The sequence below is a fragment of the Bubalus bubalis genome, chromosome 17 (genome assembly GCF_019923935.1).
Source record: "Bubalus bubalis isolate 160015118507 breed Murrah chromosome 17, NDDB_SH_1, whole genome shotgun sequence".
NCBI classification, from domain to species: domain Eukaryota; kingdom Metazoa; phylum Chordata; class Mammalia; order Artiodactyla; family Bovidae; genus Bubalus; species Bubalus bubalis.
This window is the reverse complement of record NC_059173.1, coordinates 3116827-3136511: the sequence shown is the minus strand read 5'-3', so window position 1 is coordinate 3136511 and position 19685 is coordinate 3116827. Positions and strand designations below refer to the sequence as shown.

The 19685-nt window shown below is 61.1% G+C and overlaps 1 protein-coding gene and 1 long non-coding RNA gene across 8 annotated transcripts in view; one reads left to right on the top strand and one right to left on the bottom strand.

Annotated features, from left to right (window-relative positions):
- OSBP2 (oxysterol binding protein 2) overlaps positions 1-19685 on the top strand; it is a 124812-nt gene that overhangs the window by 85957 nt on the left and 19170 nt on the right. For 2 of the 4 annotated variants that reach the window (XM_006069794.4, XM_044929935.2), the window contains exon 3: positions 13310-13566. In XM_006069794.4, coding sequence (XP_006069856.4) covers positions 13310-13566 — 257 coding nt within the window. Of the gene's footprint in view, positions 1-2584; positions 5852-13309; positions 13567-17969; positions 18132-19685 lie in introns of those variants that run through there. The other 2 variants (XM_044929934.2, XM_044929936.2) reach the window with 2 other exon arrangements.
- LOC123329898 lies at positions 5813-8758 on the bottom strand. 4 transcript variants are annotated; one of them, XR_006545466.1, is made up of 5 exons: positions 8530-8758; positions 7830-8425; positions 7471-7614; positions 6667-6742; positions 5813-6268 (listed from the first exon to the last, which is right to left on the bottom strand). It is a non-coding gene; the product is annotated as an uncharacterized LOC123329898 (long non-coding RNA). The 4 variants fall into 4 exon arrangements; XR_006545467.1 differs by lacking the exon at positions 7471-7614 and having other exon boundaries at positions 6667-6745; positions 8530-8756; XR_006545464.1 differs by lacking the exon at positions 7471-7614 and having other exon boundaries at positions 8530-8749.

Sequence of the window (19685 nt, the reverse complement as noted above, 5' to 3'; positions counted from 1 at the left end):
ATACGTCTTATCACTTTAAATTTGAGATCTGATTTACGGCCTAGCACTGCTCTGTCTTGGTGAAAACTTCACATATTGTTGGAAAAAATGGGTATTCTACCATTGCAGGGTGTGGTGTGCTATAAACATCACTTAACTCAAGTTGATGGATAGAGGATACTTGAAGATTCACATCTCCCAAATCTCTCTTCTGTCTGTACCCTCCTAATTGCTGAGAGAGTGGTATTGAAATCTCTAGCTGTAACTGCAGATTTCACTTCTGGTTTTGCTCCATCTACTTTCAGACTCTCTTAGGAAGTGCACGCCCAACCAGGAGATTGTCTTCATAATGAATTGACTTCTTTTGTCATTATGGAACTTCCCTCTTTATCTCTGTCCTAAAGCCTCTTTTGAGATGTTATTAAGGTCATTCAGCTTTCTTGTAATTGCCATATGTCCGGTGTTTCCTTTCCTAGTATTTTACTTAAAAGTGAAACCCATCAATGTCTTTATATTTAAAGTGTGTTTCTTGTAGAAAGCATGTGGTTGGTTATTTTATCTATGCTCTAATATTTCAAGGGGTTTTATTGAAGATAGCCTATAATGGGTTTTGCTTTTTAATCCAGTCTGATAAAGGCTCTGACTTTTAGAATGTTGAGAACATTTTAATTTAATGTAATTATTGATATGAGAAGCCCAGGTAGCGCAGTGGTAAAGAATCTGCCTGCAATGCAGGAGACTCGGGTTCGATCCCTGGGTCAGGAAGATCCCATGGAGGAGGAAATGGCAACCCACTCCAGTATTCTTGCCTGGAGGATCCCATGGCCAGAGGAGTCTGACAGGCTACAGTCCATGGAGTTACAAAAGTCAGACACGACTTAAGAACTAAACAACAACAATTCTTGATGTGTTTGGGTTTATATCTACTATTTTGCTGTTTGTTTGGTCTCATCTATTTTGTTCTTTTTTTATCTTTTCCTGCCATCTGTGATATTTTTAGTATTCATTTTTCCCCTTTATTGGCTCATAACTGTATATCTCTCTTTTCAGTGGTTGCTGTAGGGTTTACATTAGGCATCTTTGACTTATTACAGTCTTCCTTCAAATCATATACCATTTCAGCTATAAGTAAGACCCTTAACAACAATATACTTCCATGGTCCCTCCCCCTTTCTGATGCATCCTGCTTTACTTTTGAAGATACAACACACGTTTTTAACTTGCTATATGAGTTACCTTTAAACAAAATTTAAAAGGGAGGAAAACCAGCCTCTTTTATGTTCACTCACACATTTATCTTTTCTGTTACCGAACCGGACTCGGGTCCTCTCAGCAAAGCCTATCTGCTGACACCAGTCTGTGGCAAAGGGAAGTTCAGTGCTCATTTGCAGGGCGCCAAGCAAGGAGAAGGTTCCTGCTCAAAGGACCCAAACTCCGATGGCTTTCAGGGACGGTTTGAATTTAAAGGAGACATTTGGGGTGAGGTCTATAGGGTGTGTGGCCTTCTTCTGACTGGTGGGTGGTAACAGGGGAACGTTTCCGGAATCAGAATCGTCAGCCTTCTGGTTCCGACCAGCCTGGGGTCTGTGTGCCTGTGCTCAGCGTACAGTCTGCATCCTCCACCTGCGTGAAGGTCACCATCCTGCAGAGAGTCCAAAGACGTGTGTCTGATTGTCGTGTGAATGCCTTGTGGAGGAACCGGGACTTCGGTTTATGCTGAGTCGTGTCATCGCTTTTCTCCCTTCACCGCTTTTCCTTCGTTCTGCATCCCCACTCCTCCCTGACTAGTAACTGCTTATGCCTGCTCTTCGGAACCCAGGGGGGACTAAAGCCTTCTTACTACAAACCAGACTCAGAGGGGCGTTTGTACCCGAGAGACCCTGCAGGGTCCTGCCCGCCGTCATTTCCAGCCCTCTTCGCTCCTCTGTGTGTATCTGAGTTGCCATTCGGTATCACTTCCTCTCGGCTTGACGAACTTACTTTCACGTTTACTGTAGGGCAGCGAACCACAAGTTCTCTCAGGTTTTATTTATCCGAACACATCTTTATTCCACCTCTACTTTTGAAGGACGTTTTTATCAACTGTAAAGTACCAGGGTCCTTTCTCCCTGCTCTGTAAGAAAGCCGCTCCTTCCTTGGCTTCTGGCTCACGTGCCCGTCGCCCGGGCACGTCTGCTTTCAGGACCCCAGCATCCAGATCCCGGAGTCAAGCTGCCCACCAGGTGACGGGGGCAGGACCTCTGCAGCGCCCCTGGCACTGAAGGGCGCCGGAAGTGGAGCCCACAGCCCCGGGGTGTGGCGAGACCCGGGCCGGGAGGCTACGCGAACTGCAGGCTGACTGTGTTCTGTCAGCAGGCAGGGAGCCTCTGTCTCCTCTGTCGTTGCCTGGGTCTCTGCCCCCGCCTCGCCAGCTCCAGGAAAGGGGCCTTTTGTGCACACAGCCAGCCCATGGCCCCGAAGTCCTCCAGTCCAAAGTGGCCTCGAAAAACCCCTCCGCACAGCCCCCCAGAGTCCCCCACCAACCTGTTCCATCAGTCCCTCCCCTTCCTGCCCAGGTGGGCCTGGGACCAGGACTGCAGAAAGTTGACCTATTTAAGGGGAGCCCCCCCCAGGCCACTGTGGAGCCAACTGGAGACGGGTCTCAGGTGGAAACTTGGCCCAAAGATGTTGGGTCTCTGCAGAGCTAGGGGTTGTAATTCAAGCCCGCCTGGCCGTGGGGTGTCAGACCATGCGAGACTGTCTTCCGACGCCCGCAAGCGCTGTGTGTATCTTTCTTTCGGTACGTCCAGGTTTCTCCCTCAGTCCCGCCACCTCAGTGAGAACCCCCTGGGCTCTGCAGTTGAGGGGAAGCTCCCAGACAGGCTCAGAGGACCTCAGCTCAGGCTGAGGAGCCTCCCTGGGGGCTCGGGACCAGCTGCTGAGGAGGGGTCCCCAGGACTGGGGCAGGGTGCCCGCTGGCACGGCCCCAGGCGGGCGGGTGGCCCTCCTCTATGAGACGGGGTTCTTCCCTTCACGCCCCCTCTTCCCCCATCTCTGCTGCCTCTCCCCTCCCAGGCCCCACAGAGGCTGTCGCTTCCACCACGTGCCCCCTCCCCACGGTTCCCCGTGGCCATATTCCCCCTGGGCACCAGCTCCTGGTCACCCCCTGCGGTTTTTAGGGACAGTCACTTTCAGTGTCTTCACAAACACCATCACAAGTTGGAATTTCCAATTTCTGTTTCTTCTAAAAAGCAGAAAGCCAACCTCTTGATTTACAGTGAGAAATGTAACAGCCAAGACCCTGAGAATGACGCTCCCTGACCCTGTGGGAACTGTTTTCCGACCAAGTCTGGGTGAGCAGGAGGGCGGAGCCCGGGGCCATCAGACGTCCGTGGTCACAAGCCTTGACCCCCGTTCTCGGGAGCAAAGGGCCAGCGAAGTCCCGCCTCGTTCATCTTTGGCCAAGCTTCCTTCCCGAATGTAGACTTTTCCGGGGTCTGTTTTCAGATTGATTTTCCTCCTTAGCCGTCACGGCTCAAGTGGCTTTTCCCCAGCCAAGCCTTGGAAGCCCCTGCCCGTGGTGGTGTCTGCAGGGGTCCTGCTGGTAGGGCCCTCTGAGCTGTGGGGTGGCTGCCCGCCCCCCTAGTCCAGCAGGTGGGGAGGCGATGGGGAGGGAACCGTGCCAAGGAGGGGGGCTGGGGGTCGGTTCCCTTGAGCCTCTCCCCCCGCAGGCCTTCCCCCCGCCCCATCTCCTTCCCCTGGCTCTGGGTCTGATCCCCAGTTCTGACTCCCAGGTGGTAGATCTGGGCTCTGCCTGCTCTGCTGGGATGCGGTTACTCTCGCAGTCATCGTTCTGCCCCGTCTCATGGTGGCCTGGCTCCCAGGGCTTCTTCAGCAAACCCGGGTGGGGTGGGGCTGCTTGCTTGGTCACAGGGCCGTTTCCTCCCCCTTCCCTTCCCCCTCCCAGGCGCCCCCAGGATCGAGTGCACGTGCACATCTGCGTTAACTTCCGTATTAACCGTAGCAGTGAGCCTTTCCCCCGGAGCAGTGTGGGTCTGCCCGGTAGACCCCTCCTTTCAGGAGCAAACTCTGGGGCCCAGAGAAGGTAGAGACCTGCTCAAAGTCACACAGCCTACTGGTGGCCAAACCAACACCTGAGCTGAGGCCCCGCCAGCCCGGCAGTCTCCCTAGTGACCTGGGGACATAGGAGACAGCGGAGGCTGGACTGGGCACTGGGAAGCCCCGGTGTCGTCCAGGCGCAGGAATGCCTTCCCCGGCCGCGCCGACCCCCGTCCCCAGCCTCCCCGGTCAGTTGTGGGTCGGGGCTCCCCAGGACGGTGGGTCATGACGAGGACTGTCCACTGTCCCTCATATCCTCCCGGAGGGATGTTCAGAGGCCTGCGAACACACGGCCTGGCCAGGCTCCCAGCTGCACGGATGGGGACCCAGAACAAGGAGAGGAATAAAAGGGCCTTTGGAGGAGCCGGACAGCCTCCAAACACACCCCACCCCTGCTGCTTTCTCTCGGCCTCACTCTGAACACATTCTGCCAGGTTTCCTCTCCCGGGGTTGCCATCAGAGACATGAGGCTGCCTCTGCCGCCTGGGGCCCCTTGGCTCCGAGGTGATGAGCCCCCCGCCTCAGTCACTCTCTGTCACTGAGGCCCAGACACAGCCCTGTGTGGAAAGTTCTCTCATGTGGTCTCGTGGAAGTCTGATTTTTTCCAAGGATAAGCAGCCGTGGCCGTCGTCAGGCCAGGGAAATGTAAGCCGGCAGCTCCCGTGACGGCTCAGCTGTGCCACCCCCAGCTCAGCGGTTTCTCGTGCAGCCGCAGACCTCCGAACTCGAGACCGGTGTGGGTGCTGAGCTAAAACCAAACACTCCCACAGGTGGAGCTCCTTGTTATCCATCCCAGGACGCTCTGATTGTTCTGGGGTCGCTGGTCCCACAACAGGCAGCGGAGGGGTGGGTGCTCTTGCCTGGCGGGGAGGAACGGGAAGGAGGTTGGGCTGACGGGGGCAGAAAGAAGCCGTCCTGGCGTCCCCAGCACAGCCCCGGTCCATGGGGGCCGCAGCTGATGGTGCGATGGGAGCCGGGCGGCTGCTAACTGGTGATGCTGCCGTGGAGAAAAGGCCTCGGAGCAGAGGCGAGACCCCGACACCCAAGCTGCCTTTGGGCTCTGTGGACAAAGGCTGGATTCCAGCGTGGAAATTCTGTGTGATCTCCTGAGCTGCCAAGACGATAGAACTTTCATCTTCTTTGGTTACTCAGAAGGCAGCATAGGGCCCCGGAAATATGGAGCCCCCAGAGCCAGACGCCCGGGGTCCATGGGAGCCCCTCAGCCCTGCTGGCTGTCTGCAGAGCTGGTGGGGGGCAACACCCGAGCTGGGGTGTGGGGGACAGAGAGCACCAAGGCAACTCAGCTGGGGAGGCCTCGCAGTTCTCACCCGGCCACGGAGTAAAACCGCCTGGAGACACTTTTCCAAAAATACTGAGGCCCTTCCCAAGGAGGGTGGGCCTGCCAGGCTTTCTGTGAGCCAGGGGCCAAGCGGTCGGTGGGGTGGAGTTTGGGGGCCTGTGGTGGAGGCTGGGGGAGCGCAGCAGCTCCCCCTCCCCATCAAGGCTCACTGTTGTCTGGGCGGGCCTGGCACCTCGGGGAGGGTCCGCATGCTGAGACGCAGGTGGGTTGGCTCCCGACATCAGCAGGTCAGAGGGAGGGGAGCGTCCGTGCCCCTCAACAAGGGCTCACACGCCAGGGGGTGGGCTGCAGTGTCTCCGCCCACACCCGGCTGGCGTGGAGTCACGCTCTTATGCCCCTGCCTCAGGTTGGCTGAGGGGCAGCCCACTTCTGCCCCTTGGGACCCTGGGCGAGCCGCAGACCAGGACAAGGCAGGTGAGTCCAGAGGCCTGGCAGGGGTGGTGGGGGGGGCCATGGAACAGCAGCACCCGGCAGTGCAGCCCTGTTCCTTCAGGAGACCCGTGGACTCCTGTCTAGGGTGGAAGCGCTGGCTGGGCAGGGCGCTCTGCCAGCGGGCAGGGGCTGTGGGTGGCAGGTTGCCTTCAGCGTCACAGCAGATGCCGCAATTGGAACTGCGCGTCTATTTCTGTGCTCCATCTCTGCACCAGCGTTCGCTTCCCTCGAGAGGGGCCCTGCGGCCAGAGCCATCCGTCACCCTGAGGATGGTGCGTGGCCCCGGGTCCTGGGCGCTGCCGAGGAGAGAGGCGCCGGGTCGGTGGGTGTCTCTGGCGCCCCCGAATATGTCTTTCACTCGTTGTCGTGGCTCATGGCTCTGACCCTGGGCCCCAGCCCCTCCAGGGAGAGGAAAGGGAGAGTGTTTCTTTGCTGTCTTGAGATTTCCGCCCAGCCTTCCGCTGGCCTCTCCAGCCAGCGCAGGTTCCCCAGGGGGTGTTTTTCCGTGGGGAGAGCAGAGTCATGCTGGTGACGGCCTCCAGATTCATGTTTGTGGGGTGCGGTTTGTGCCCCCACGCCTCCCGTGGAAGCGGAGCAAAGCCCGGGGCGCCCACCCCTGGTGGCCCACTCAGCCTCGTTGACAGCTGTCCTCGTCGACACCCCGCTGCAGAGGGAGCCGCCCTCGGCACACCGTGCCGACCACCAGAGGGAGGAAGGGGGACAGGCCCACCCGACGCCTGCGCTCTGGCTTGCGCCTTCGCCCTGCCTGCCAGGACTTCGTGATTTATTCTTGTTACCTGATGTTTCTACCAGATCCCGACATGCCCTCCAGGGTCCTCAAGGCCGAGCTTCTCGGAGCTTTTGGTCACCTATCTGCTTTGGGGGAAGGGACATTATTCACCCTGTTTTTGAAAGTTTTTGTTTTTGTTTTTTTTTAATCATTGTTTCCTTTTTCTGCAGAGCCCCCTGCAGGACTAGTGACCCACAGACTCTGCCTTGGGAAGACAGCCCTGCTTTCCTTCTGGGTTCCCCAGTCAGGAAGGACTGACAGTGTCCTGGTGGAGGGGCAGCCCCGTTCCCAGGGGCCCTCGGTGGCGCTGGTCACGTCTGGGCTGGTCCCCCGCCTCACCGTCCAGCACGGAGGCCCCTGGCCTGCCTCGGGGGCTGCACCTGAGGGGTGCGTGTCCTCCAGGCTCTGGACGCCCCACCTGCAGCCTAGTGCGCCTGCTACCCAGCCCTGGGGCTCCTCCGTGGTGTCGCCGTGCCAGCCTCCCACAGGGCGCACCTGCAAGGCAGCGCCCTCCTCCCAAGGCCTCCTGCCCTGTCTTCTGTGGAGTGGCAGGGGGCCGGCCGGGGGAGCGCTCAGCCCGGGTCCTGCCCCCTGGCCTTCCCTCGCCAGCCAGTGGCTCTCCTTGACTGTCTGCTGGTCTCCACCTGCCTTGGCGGCCCACCCCGAACGGCTGTGGGTCGCCTCCTCGGGGAGCGGGACAGGGCTTCCCTGATGGCCCTGCCCACTCTGGGCCCCTGCCTGGTCTGTGACCTGGTGCCTGCCTAGCAAGGATTGAGCCTTGACCTCCGAGAGGCCCCCACCTTCTTCTCACATTTTCAGGTGTTCCTCCTATCATGGAGGCAGGTCCTGGCCGAGCACTGGGGAGCAAGCTGGTAGGTTCAGGGCAACTCTTACTCATCTCCAGCCACAGTGGCTGAGGGGGGACGGTCTTCACCCAGTGCTGGACTTGGAGGTGCTTGTGGGCAGGTGAGGGCAAAGCCAGGTTGAGAAACAAGAGAGAAACAGTGCAAAACGGGGCGGCCCCAGGGTGCCCGACTCCACGTCCCCACCGTGCCCCTCCCGCACCTTCAAGCCCAGCCTGCACTGCCCCCTGATAGGGCTTGCCCACCCAGAAACTTGATCCATTTTCCTCAAAGATGGGGAAAAAAAAAAGTTCTAAAAATAGCCTACCTGGCTCTGCTCTGCTGGCTGTTTCCGTGGCAACCCTCTCCTTCCCAGGAGTTCCAGGTGAAAGGGTTCCAGCAGCCCTGGTCCGGGTGGTACCCGGGGGCTCCTCAGTCACAGCCGGCCAGTGGAGGCTTTAGGAGACCCCCAAGTGGTCAGGGAGAGGTGTGTGTGCGCCAGGCTGGCGGGAGCTCGAAGGGGCCTGTGAGACCTCTGCAGGCTGCTCCTCGGTGTGGCGGCTGAGTGACGGCCCCCAGGGTGTCTGTGTCCTAATTCCCAGAACCTGCGAACGTGTTACCGTCTGTGGCAGAGGGATTGTGGCCACGGGGTTAAGTTGAGGACCCTGAGCTGGGGAGGTTACACAGGACCCACCTGGATAACCTGGGGTAATCACTGAGTCCTTGTGAGAGGGAGGCAGGAGGGTCAGAGTCAGGAGATTGGAAGATGCCGGTCTCCTGACTGAGGATGGAGGAAGGGGCCACGAGCCAAGGAAAGGGAGCAGCCTCTACGAGCCAGAAAAAGGAGGACACGCCCTCCCAAGGAGCCTTCAGCGGAGCGCAGCCTCGCGGCAAGCCCGCACTTAGGGCCTCTGCCATCCACGGCTGTAGGAAATTAAGTCTGTGCCACTTGAAGCCGCAGGAACCATTTCCCAGGGCTGCAGTAACAAGTCTCCACAAACCCATGGCTTCACACCACGCAATTTTACCTTCTTACGGCTCTGGAGCCCACAAGTCCAAAATCAAGGTGTGGGCGGGGCTCTTCTTTGGCGGCCCAGGGAGAGTGTGTCCAGGCCTGTCCCCGCTGCTGGTGCCGCTGGCAGCCCTCGGCTCGTAAGTGCTTTACTCCAGTCTCCATCAGCGCGTGTGTATTCTGCCTCTTTGCCTTTTACGGTAAGATCCGTCATGGCAGATCAAGGACCGGCCCTACTCCGGTATTATCTTAACTAATGGCACCTGCAGCAACCCAAATAAGGTCACATTCTTTTTAAATTTTTACTTACTTTTGACCACAATGGGTCTTCATCGCAGGCTTTCTCTAGTTGGGGTGAGCGGGGCTGCTCTCCAGTTGCAGCTTCTCATCGGGTGGCTTCTCGTGTTGGAAGCACAGGCTCTAGGCACCCAAGTTTCAGTAGTTGCGGTTCTCGGCTCAGTGGGTTGTGGACGACAGGCTTAGTTGCTCCGTGGCATGTAGGATCTGCCCGGACCAGGGATCAAACCCGTGTCCCCTGCATTGGCAGGTGGACTCCTATCGACTGTGCCACCAGGGAAGTCCTGTGGTCACATTCTGAAGATCCAGGAAGGACATGAATTTGGGGGGGGGCACACTAGCCAACCCAGGAGCCCCCAAGGGTTGGAAACTCCTGCACTGGCCGTGGACGGCCATGCTCTGCTGGCCCGGTTGGGGTGGATGGAGAAGTTGCAACTGCTGCCTTGGGAACGCATCAGTAACCTCAATGTCATGGATTTATTCTCTTCTAGCAAAAAAAGGAGGATTCGTTTTTGTATTTAGCCAGTGAAATCCAATGGGTATTTTGGGAGTTGGTGCTTTTCTAGAAATGGTGGTGTTGGGAGAACAGGCTGGAGCCCTTGATTCCACGGGCTGTCGCGGCACATGGTCCCGCCATCCCAGAGCCGCCGGCATCGTTCCCTGACCACCCCCTCCAGCCCCACTCCCCGGCTCGTGGGCCAGACTGGGGGTTCTTCCTGTGCTCCACAGCCGGGAGCTGCCGTTTGCTGTTGTCACTTGAGCCAGGGAGGCTCCGGGCACCCCTGGCTGAGGAACGTCATTCTTAGAAGGTGCCAGCGCATTGGCCTGGAGTTCCCTGGGGAGGAAGGGCAGCCCTAGCCTCCCCACCTGCAGGCCAGTGTCGGCTCTCAGGAGTCGTGGCCTTTGCGGCTGGTGGAGCAGCTCTCTGGGCTCCTGCTTAGTTGCTTTTCTGTCAAGTTTTTTTTTAATATTCTTAATTATTTTTAGCCATGCTGGGTCTTCGTTGCCACACATGGGCTTTCTATGGTTGCAGCGAGTGGGGGCTACTCTCCAGTTGCGACGCTCAGTCTTGTGGCTTCTCTTGTGGCGAAGCAGCAAGGCTCAGCAGTTGTGGTTCACGGGCTTAGCTGTCCCGCAGCACAGGGAATCTTCCTGGACCAGGGATTGAACACGTGTCCCCTGCATCGGTAGGTGGATTCTTAACCACTGGACCACCAGGGAAGTCCTGTGTGCAGGTTTGATCTGAATGTCAGAAGCCCCAGGAGCAGCAGCGTGCAGGCAGGCAGGCGGGCAGGCAGCAGGGGTTCAGCACAGAGGCGGCCAGGCCCGGGGGAAGCAGGCAGGAGGCCGGGTGGGCAGAGCTGCTTCCTCCTGCCCTGGCCTCCTCCTCGCCGTCCCCCCCAGCTCTCCTGTCCTTCCTCCGGCACAGACACTCCGTTCAGCCCCCTTGGGCCAAGCCTCTGCTCTCTGACCCCTTCATTTTCTCGCCCCCAGGACAGTCTGGCAGGCCCTCCCTATGGCTGCGCTGTGCCGAGTCCTAGCCTTTACGCGGGCACTGCCACCAGCCAGGGCTCCCTTGTAGCTGGGAGCGTGGCTTCGACGTGGCCCTGGAATTCAGGCGCTGCTGCTCTTGCAGTTGCAGCATTTCTGTAGGGTTTTGAGTCTACGGATAGTTCAGTGTCTGCCGTGTTGTTGAGATGTGGGCGGTTACTTTGTTCCTCTCACGAGCTCATTGTCCCTGAGTTTTAGTCCCAGTGGAAGTGGGGACACAGGACATGTGGGGTCAGAAAAGCCTGAGAACCCCCAAGGCCACCTGCTCGAGAACCACAGTCTAAGCCACTTTGCACACGAACGTCTTCCTTCCCTGGACGACATGCCCGCCAGCAGAGCTCCCTTCTGAGGTGGGGGGCGCAAAGCAAGCCGCCCTGTTCATGCACGTGAGGGGATCTGCTAGTCCATTTTTCAAAAAGTGTGAGTGGAGTTAACGTCACCCGTCCTTTCTGCCAGCCTGAGCACGGTCACATCGAGTGGTCTCATTTGCGTCTCTAATGAGCTTTATCTGTGTGTCCAGCGTGGATTTGCTGCTTGCAGAGACCCCTGAATTGAGACCTGGGACTCGACACGGCCAGAGTGCACCATTTGGGGGCCAGGGTCCCCTTCCTCGTTCAGCTCCTCCCTGCACTCCGCCACCAGAGCCTCCTCTTTAACGTGGACCTCTGCTCAAATGCCCACACAGTCCATTTGGCCACAGGATGGAGGCCCAGGCTCCTCAGTGTGCCCTTTCCCTGCTCCAGCTTGCGGCTCTGTGCCCCTTCTCCCAACCCTGCCCTCCTGTGTGTGACTGCTGCCTCTGTGCAGGCCTCCTGGGACGCACCCAAGATCAGTCGTCCGTTCACTCTCCTCTCCCTCCCTCCTTGTGCCCTCACTGTCTCTGGGAGGCACTGGCTGCCCCTCCCCACAGGGCAGACTGTGCTGCTCAGCAGTTGCTGACCTAGTGCCTTCCCATCCCGCCCCAGACACCCAGCCAGCGCCCCAGGAGCAGAGCAAGCAGCTCCCTGTGTCCCTGGCAGCTGGACCTGACCTGGACCCCAGAGCTGCTTGCTGAGGTGCAATGACCTGCCCCCCACCCCAACTCCTGGCCGCCCTGCAGGATGATGCTCAGAGTTTGGGCAGTCAGTTCTTGCTCGGAGTACAGGGGCTCACGTTCCGGCTGACCACAGCCAGGGTCCCCCCCCCCCATGCCCCTCCCGGTACCCAGCAGCAGCCACGCTGACCGATCAGTGGCCGTTCTGGTTATTAGACATGGTGAGCCCAGGAAGCGAGAGGAGGTCGCGTTGTAACTCAGAGCCCCGGCTCTGAAGCTGGCAGGCCTGGAGGCTGCAGAACCCGCGACCGTGGCCCTGGGTGATCTCAGGGCACCTCCTGCCCCCGAGACCCACCTCATTAGGTCATCAGCGTGCACTCACCAAGGCAGCGCCTTGCCCAGGGCCCGGCACTCAGATACGTCCCAGCCATTTGAGCCTTTCTCAGGTGATCCAGGAGGAGGAACCGCCTCAGTGCAGACCACCTGGGTTCAGATCCACCTCTGCCCCCTAGCGGCAGGGCCCTAAACCCGCGATTCAGTGTCAGGAGCTGCGTTTTCAGACCTGCAGAGTGGGAACAGTCGCTGTCTGCCGGCCACCTTGCGGCTCAGCGTTCTCGCTGGTCAGGCGAGGGGTCAGGACCTGGCCCGGCACGTGTGGTCTCCAGACGCCGGGTTGCTTCAGGGCTGCCGTGGGGCTGGATGGGTGGGGTGAGCCCTGCCCCCCCACCGCCTCCTTGCTGGGGGGGCCCTCCACAGCTGGCCAGGCACTGCCCCCAGCTCAGGGCGTGCGCAGCGGTGACTCAGCCACGGCCGCCCCCACGCACCCTGCCTGCCATGGGAGGAAGTCTGTTCCCTCACGCTGTGTACTTTTTTCAAAAATCTGTATCTTGGGTTACAGATTTTCGTCATCAAAGAAAAAAAAAAAAAAATATATATATATATATATATAAGTTTCTTGCTGATTATTTCTGAAACAAGGCATCTTAGAAACCCTGGGCACTCACAGGCTGGTATCGAAGCAGCTGCAGGGCCTGGGCCAGCCGTCCACCCCACCCCACTCTCCACAGAGGCCCCCTCAAGCGCAGGCTGGGCCAGCCGGGGGCCAGGCTCCAAGGTACCCCAGACTCCCAGGATGGGGTGCCGAGGGCACCTGGGGCCCCATGAGAGGTGAGGGGGTGGCGGGAGGGGAGTGAGCCAGGGACCCCTGCAGCCCGGCATGAGGGGGCTGCTCTGGAGGCAGATAGACTAGCCCGCGGTGGCGGGGGCGGGGGGAGTACAGGGCCGGACTTCACCTCCCCGAGCCCCGTTGCCTGTCTGTCCCCCGGGGACGGTACAGTCCTTGCCTGACAAGGCCGTTGAGAGGCCACGGCCAGTGTCTCCACGCAGAAGAGCCCACAGGCGAGTGTGGCCTTGCTCCTTGGAGGAGCCCTGCAGCAGCAGGGAGGGGCTGTGACAGGGGCCTGGGGGGCGTCCGGGGGGCGCTGAAGGTGGGCCGACGTCAGGCCAGGGACACAGAGGGCAAGCCCTGGGGCACGAGCAGCACTGTGTCTGCAGGGAGTGGGCGGCTGGGTGCCTCTGGGGGGCGGGCGGAGAGCGGACAGCAAGGTGAGGTGCGGGGAGTCGGGGGAAGCGGGGTCCGCCGGGCCTGGCCTGTGACTCGGGGCCTCTGCAGGTCTGGGATGGGAGCTGCCCACCCCTGCCTGTACCCCGCAGAGCTCAGCCAGGCCCTGTCATTCAAGCTGGTTCCCCTCTCCATCCCACCCGCCAGGGGGCTGCGGGACACCCCTTCTTCACCCGCTCACTCTCCCGGGCAGCTCTACCTGCTCCTCCGTCCTGGCATCACCCCCCCCCACCGCCCCGCCCAGGGGCCTCGGTGTGCGCTGGTCCCTGAGAACCACACCGCATCTCTCCACAGATGACTCTGGGGACGACGAGGACGGGACCCCCTCCCCAGCGGACAAGAGTGAGCTCCACGGCACCATCAAGAGCCTCTCGCTGAAGCTGGACGACCTCAGCACGTGCAATGAGCTCGTGGCCAAGCATGGTGTGGCGCTGCAGCGCTCCCTGAACGAGCTGGACGGCCTCCGGATCCCGGCTGAGAGCAGCGAGAAGCTGAAGGCAGTCAACGAGCGGGCCACCCTCTTCCGCATCACGTCCAATGCGATGATCAATGTGAGTGCCTGGGCCCGTGGGAGGGGCCGCTTGCTCCCCGGTGGGTGGTCTGGGCTGCCCCTCCCTGCTGTCCGCCTCCTCCATGTCACCCCATCCACGCCCCTGGGGCCAGGCCAGGTTGCTGGCCCTCACTGTCAGGTGGAGCCCGGAGCTGGGCGTGGGGCCCGGCGGGCACTTCAGGCCTGGGCACAGGAGGCCGTGCTGAGCGGAGCAGTGAGCTCCGTGCCCACAGCAGGGATGCGGCTGCCACACTGTCCCAACACAGCTGCTGCCCACCCCCCGTTCTCGAGTGCCCAGCCCAGACGTGTCCGGGACCCCTGACCAGGGGGGCTAGTGCACATGGGGGGGCCCTGGCATTGGGGGGGTATCCCTCAGCCAGCAGAGCTTCCCAGCTGAGGCTGCTGCAGTCTTGCCCACCTGAGAGTAAGAGGCTGAACGAGGGACCACGTATGTGGACTGAGGGTTCAGCCCCCAGGGTCACCCTCTGCACGGGTCCCAGGAGCTACACGGCAACATGACCAGGAACCCAGAGGGTGTCTCAGTGGTGGCGGAGGACAAGGCTGAGCCGGGCCGCAGGGCCCGCCCTCTCTCGGCCTGATGAGTGCTCCCTCTGGACACAGGCCTGCCGGCCACAGCCTTCCCTCCAGGTGAGCCCCCCAGGAGGGCACACCCCAGCTGGGATGGCGGCGCTGGGAGCCAGGGCCAGGTGTGGGGAGTGGAGGCGGGTCCAGAGGACGAGGCCAGGGCAGGTGTTGGGCTGGCCACAGCGGCAGCAGGCAGTTCCCGGCTGGGGACTTGGGCCCTGCAGCAAGGGGCCTGGGCAGAGGCTGGGCCGTCCGTCCAGCAGCAGGGGAGCCGAGGGCAGTGGGATGGCGGGGGCTGGAGCCCACTGCATGCCCGGCCCCTGCACCCCGTCCCCGGACTCCAGGGGCCTGGGTCAGCGCGTGTCTCCTGGTAACAGGCTTGAGGGCGAGAACGCGCTCGCGGGTCCCCGCAGCTCCCGTGACCTGGCCTCCCCGCTTGCCAAGCCTGGAGCCGCATCATCTCCATGGGCAGTTCTGGGTTTTCCCAGATAATGAGCTGCTCAGTTGGCATCTCTAGGCAAAAGAATTTATCGGGCATCAGAGGCTCATCAGTGTTTACAAAGCCATCAAGACGGCTCGCCACCTGAGCGCGTGATGAGTTGTGTGGCGGGAAGGAAGCTGAAGCCCCGGGGTTGGTCAGGAAGCCCGTGGGCAGCTCTGGTACCAGCAGATGTGGCCGCGTGGCGGAGCCTGCGCTCTGCCCGCCACGAACGTGACCCTGAGGAGGGCCTCGCCCCATCTGGCTCCTGTGAGGGGCCGAGAAGTGAGGTGCTGGGAGGCCAGGCTCGAGCAGACACCCCATTCCTTCTGGGGACCCTTCCCTTCAGCTGCTTCTCACCCGGCAGGAGTCGGCGTGGCTCTGGGAGGGTGGTCTGCATGGCTGACGGACACCGAGTGCCCAAACCCCCACCGTGTGCAGAAGGGCCATGCAGGCGGAGCATCCCCACCCCTGGCCAGGCCTCAGCCTCCACCCCAGTTTTGAGGAGGGGTTGGACCAAGGAGCTGTAACCAAGGCCCGTCCCGCCCAGGTCCCCTTACCCTCCCCATGGCCTCACCATTAACACCAATGTGGAGAGCTCCTGGGGGCCACCAAAGCTGGACACAAGCCCAGGTCTGTGCAGCCTGTGGGGGGAGTGTCAGTCCTCGTGACAATCAGGGTGAGACCCCCAAGGGCCACAGAGACCCCTCCTACTCTGAGGTCAACACATGGAAGGTGGCCTCTGCCCAGGCCCAAGCCCCGTCTCAGACGCCGAGACCCTGATGTGCCTCTTACCTTTGGGCAGCAGCCACACCGGGTTCTTTCCTGCAATGGTGGGGACCCAGGATGGGCGGGAGCTGCCCCATCTGTCCCCTATATCCCCCAGGTCTCACGGGAGGAGGAGGAGGCCAGATCTCCCACTGCTGGGAGCCCCTGCCTCTCTACCACCCCCTCCCAGCTCCCTGCCCTGATTGTGGGGAGCCCTCCACAGGAACCTGGGGGACCTCTCCTCCCACCCACTCCTGGCCCCCAGCCCGCCCTGACCAGGGGGTATCCTCCATGGGAACCTGGGGACCTCTCCACCACCTCCTGTGGATGGTGAACAGCTGTGGGTTCTCCACCTCACAGGCTCCAGTTGAGCCTGGGTCGTGGCAGGGGAGCAGGAAGTGAGGGCCGGCTGGTCAGGTGGTCACCTCCGTGGGAGGGCCCCAGGGAGGCGGCTGCTGGACCTTCACTTTTCCCCGGGAGTCCAAGGTTGCCCAGCCTTCAGGAGAGAAGCAGGACGAGGCTGCTGAACCTCCTTCAGATCTGCGGGTAGGCAGCATCGTTCTTAGCCTTTAGATCCTGAGCTCCCAGCAGGGCAGGGAGGGAGGCACACTGGAGTTTCCAAGGCCCCAGGGACTGTGGTGACTGAGGCAGGCCTCCCGTGGCCCTGCTCCCCAAGGGCGCCCGGCCCTCAACCGAGGGCGGCCCCTGTGATGCGTGTTCGAGTTACGGGAGGCTGGGGTTCTGCGTCAGGGATACTGCAATGTTGCCTCTGCTGTGCTGCGCCTTCTAGAACACCCCTCCCCCTCCACACCGATGCTGGGCAGATCCCTGCTCATCTTTCCGAAGCCCCTGGACGTCACCATGGCCAGGAGGTCCTCCTATTAGATCCCCCAGGCGGCACCACTGAGCCCGCCAAGATTTAACCTGCTATTTCCGCGTCTGATCCCCACCAGACGCTGTACCCCTCAGGCCAAGTGCAGGTCTTACCTGTGGCCCTAACAGTGGCCCCGTGGGCTGCCTGAGACACCACGCTGTGGTCTCACTGGGCCTCACGTCTCAGGAAAGACGTTCCAAGTGACCAAAATCTCAGTAACCTGCTACAAAGTCATCCTAGCCCCATTTCCTCAGCTGCCGCGTCGGTAAGAAAGTGCGGGTGCTGCCCCCAGGCCAGGCCCAGAGCGCAGTGCAGAACCATGCCGGTCACCTGGCCTTGCAGAGACGTGACCCGGCCCCGCTGTGGAGACATAGGAACAGGGCTTTATGCCGTCAGATCGTAAACGCGTTTTTCTCACGGGAAGGTCACCCGGAGCCCACCCACAAGCCCAACAGCTACTCCCAGGCCTGTCTCACAGTCCGCTTGGCTGGCTCAGCCCTGGTGCCAGGGGCTGGGAGGGACCACTGGCCCACAAGGAGCCAGACAGAAAGAGAACCAACTTCCCGTGGTCACACTGCTGACGAGGCGTTCCGCACACCTGGCCCACTCAGCAGCATATGGTGGGGAGACCGAGGCAGCTGCTAAGGATAAGGGCCCAGGTCTTGAGGCTCCAGAGCCCCCGACTCCAACCTGTGGCCTCCTAGGGGGCAGGAGGGTCAGGAAGCCCCCCTCCGCCCACCCTCACCCCACCTCCAGCCCTACATCCCCGCCTATCCCACTCTGCCCTGTCGGCAGGTCCACGCATATCTGGGGCTTTAAAAAATTTATTTAATTGAAGTGTAGTTGATTTAGGATGTTGCACTAGTGTCTCCCGTGCAGCACAGTGCCTCAGTCACGCACGTGTTCACATTCCTGTTTTGTTCTCGTCCACTGTGGCTTATCCAGGGTGCTGACGCGGTAGGACCTTGTTGTTTCATGGGCTTTTCTGCCCTAGCATCGTGCCCGTCCTCCCCGCTGAGCTGGGCGCCTGCAGGGATTGGACACGGTCTCCCTCGTGCTGCGGGAGCCCTGTAACTTCCAGGTGTGGCACAGAGTCTGGCATGTGGGAGCGTCAGTGAATGAGAGAGAAAGACAGCGGGGTGGGGCAGAGGCTTGTGAAAGAACGCAGGAGCGACCGAGTGAACCACTCCGTGTCTGGCAGAATTCCCTAGTGAGCGATTCCGTGAGACTGATCAAAGGCAGCCCGGCGGGCCCGTGCTGGCATCGCCGACCTGGTAACTGTGCATCACTGCCATTTAGGAGGCGCCTGGCAGCACTGTGAGCCACCGGGGTTCCTAGGCTGAGCCTCAAAGTGTGTGCAGGGCACCCCCAACCCTGGCCTGGGTGTGGAGGCCGCAAGCCGCGCCCGAGAGCCAGGACACGCCCGTATCACAGCAGCAGCTCCGCCGCGGGGTCTGAGGCGAGACAGCGGAATCAACACGTGGCCAGAGCATCTTTGGGTGTTAGCGTGCACGGGGTGAAAGAATGCACTCCCGTCTTCTTCCCCCGAGCTTGTCTTTGTGGTGAAGCAGATGCTCTGGTTCGGGGCCAGCCTCTGGGGCGTGGCAGCGACAGCAGGCGCCCAGGATGCCCCGCTTCCTTCCTGGTGTCTTGTTTGCTCCCCTCAACGGCCACACCTGGTTGGTGCTCTTACAGCTTCCTTGTCACTGTCATTTGGATCATTCAGGTGCTACCCCGAGGCCCAGAGCGAGGGCAGCCCCAGTGTGGAGGTGCCGGGCCCCCTGGTGGGCTGACAGCCCGGGACCCCTTCCTGACGTGGCCCCTCTGAGCTGGGCAGGAACAGGGTGAGGGCCACCGACAGGTGAGCAGAGCTGGGGGTGGGTGCACCCCACAAAAGACCAAAGACAGTTGAGGTGCAGGAAGCTGGGGGGTGGGGGCCACCAAGACCCCCGACAAGGACCCAGCAGGACAGAACCTGCGCACTGGGTCCCTCATGTGCCAGGGAAGGCAGCGGCCCACAAGGGACACACCCTGCTAACCACAGCAGAGCTGGCCAGCGGGGGGCTGCGGACCCTGACAGCAGGGGCACCGGACACGACCATCACAGTTGGACCTGAGGCATGGGGGCCAGCTCCAGCTGGGGGACCTGTGAGGACAAAGGCGGGCTGAGCAGATGTGCTGGGGGCTAGGGAGGCAGACGGCGAGTGGGAAAGCGCCGCAGCAGGACAGGCACGTGGACGCAGAGGCAGCAGCTCCGGGCACTGGGCCAGGGCCTCGCCTGTGGGGCATCGGAGGAATAGACCAGGTCAGAAGTGGCCCTTTCCCGCTGGAGACGTTCTGGGGCTGCTCTGAGCCCGTCTGGAGAGCACGGGGGCCCCTCGCACCCACCTAAGTGGAGCCACCCTCCAGGTCCTTCCAGGACCTGCAAGCGGGCTCCCAGCAGCTTGCTCACTCGGGGCCTGGGGAAAGGAGTAAAAATAGATTCCGGGACGGTCTAAAATTGGTCGGCGGACTGGCGTCCAGATGGGGCCGGCTCCTGCCCACAAGGGTGAACTATTTTGAGTCTGGAAGGAGCTACTTTAAAATGTGGAGGGAAGTGAGAAGCCACCCCCGCAGGGTCATGAGCGAGTGCCCTCCACGTCCAGGGAGCTGGGCTGAGCCAAGCCCACAGGAGCAGGGGGCCTGGCCCCAGGAGCGGATCGACCCGGAGGGGCGGCAAGGCTGGTGGATGCACGATGTGGCCACATGGCTGGTCCTGAGCCACAGGGGCCCCCTGGAGAGCTCGGCACCACTGTGGCTCCTCGGGGGCCCTTGTTCTCAGTCTCAGAGCCTGGATGGCTGTGCTTCTCCCCAGGTGGCCACCTGTGACTCGGGCAGTCCCTTCCCACCGTTGGGAGGTGAGCGCGGAGGCCAGCCTGCCGCTCCTGGGTGGGAGGGGAAGGCGGCTTCCCAGACCTGGCATGAGCTGCTGGCCACACAGAGGGGCTCACAGAACCTTTGACTCGAGAATTTCCCCCTATTCGCCGCCTTTAGTACCACAGAGCAGTGGGGGCGGGTCTACATGATGCGGCCCACAGGAGGGTCGATGTGGCAAGGTGGCCGGCCACCCGCCAACCTGGGAGCCCAAGGCTGAGAGCCAGCCACGGGGCCATGCACCCCGGGCAGGGCCTGGCTGCTGCAGGGGAGGCATGGCCCTTCCCCCATCCTCCCTGTGAGCTGGGTGAGAGGAACCTGCTAGGTGTCAAGGGCTGGAGACCGTTTCCGAGCCGGCCCTGTGGCCGAGGGTGCCTGCCCCGCCCGGTCCTGGGCGTTGGCCCTTGAACCCACCTCCTCTGTGGCTCTGAGGGCCACCCAGTCAACACCCACAGACTCCCTGGCACCCTCGTGGCCCAGCAGGGTGGCTGTGGCCAGGCAG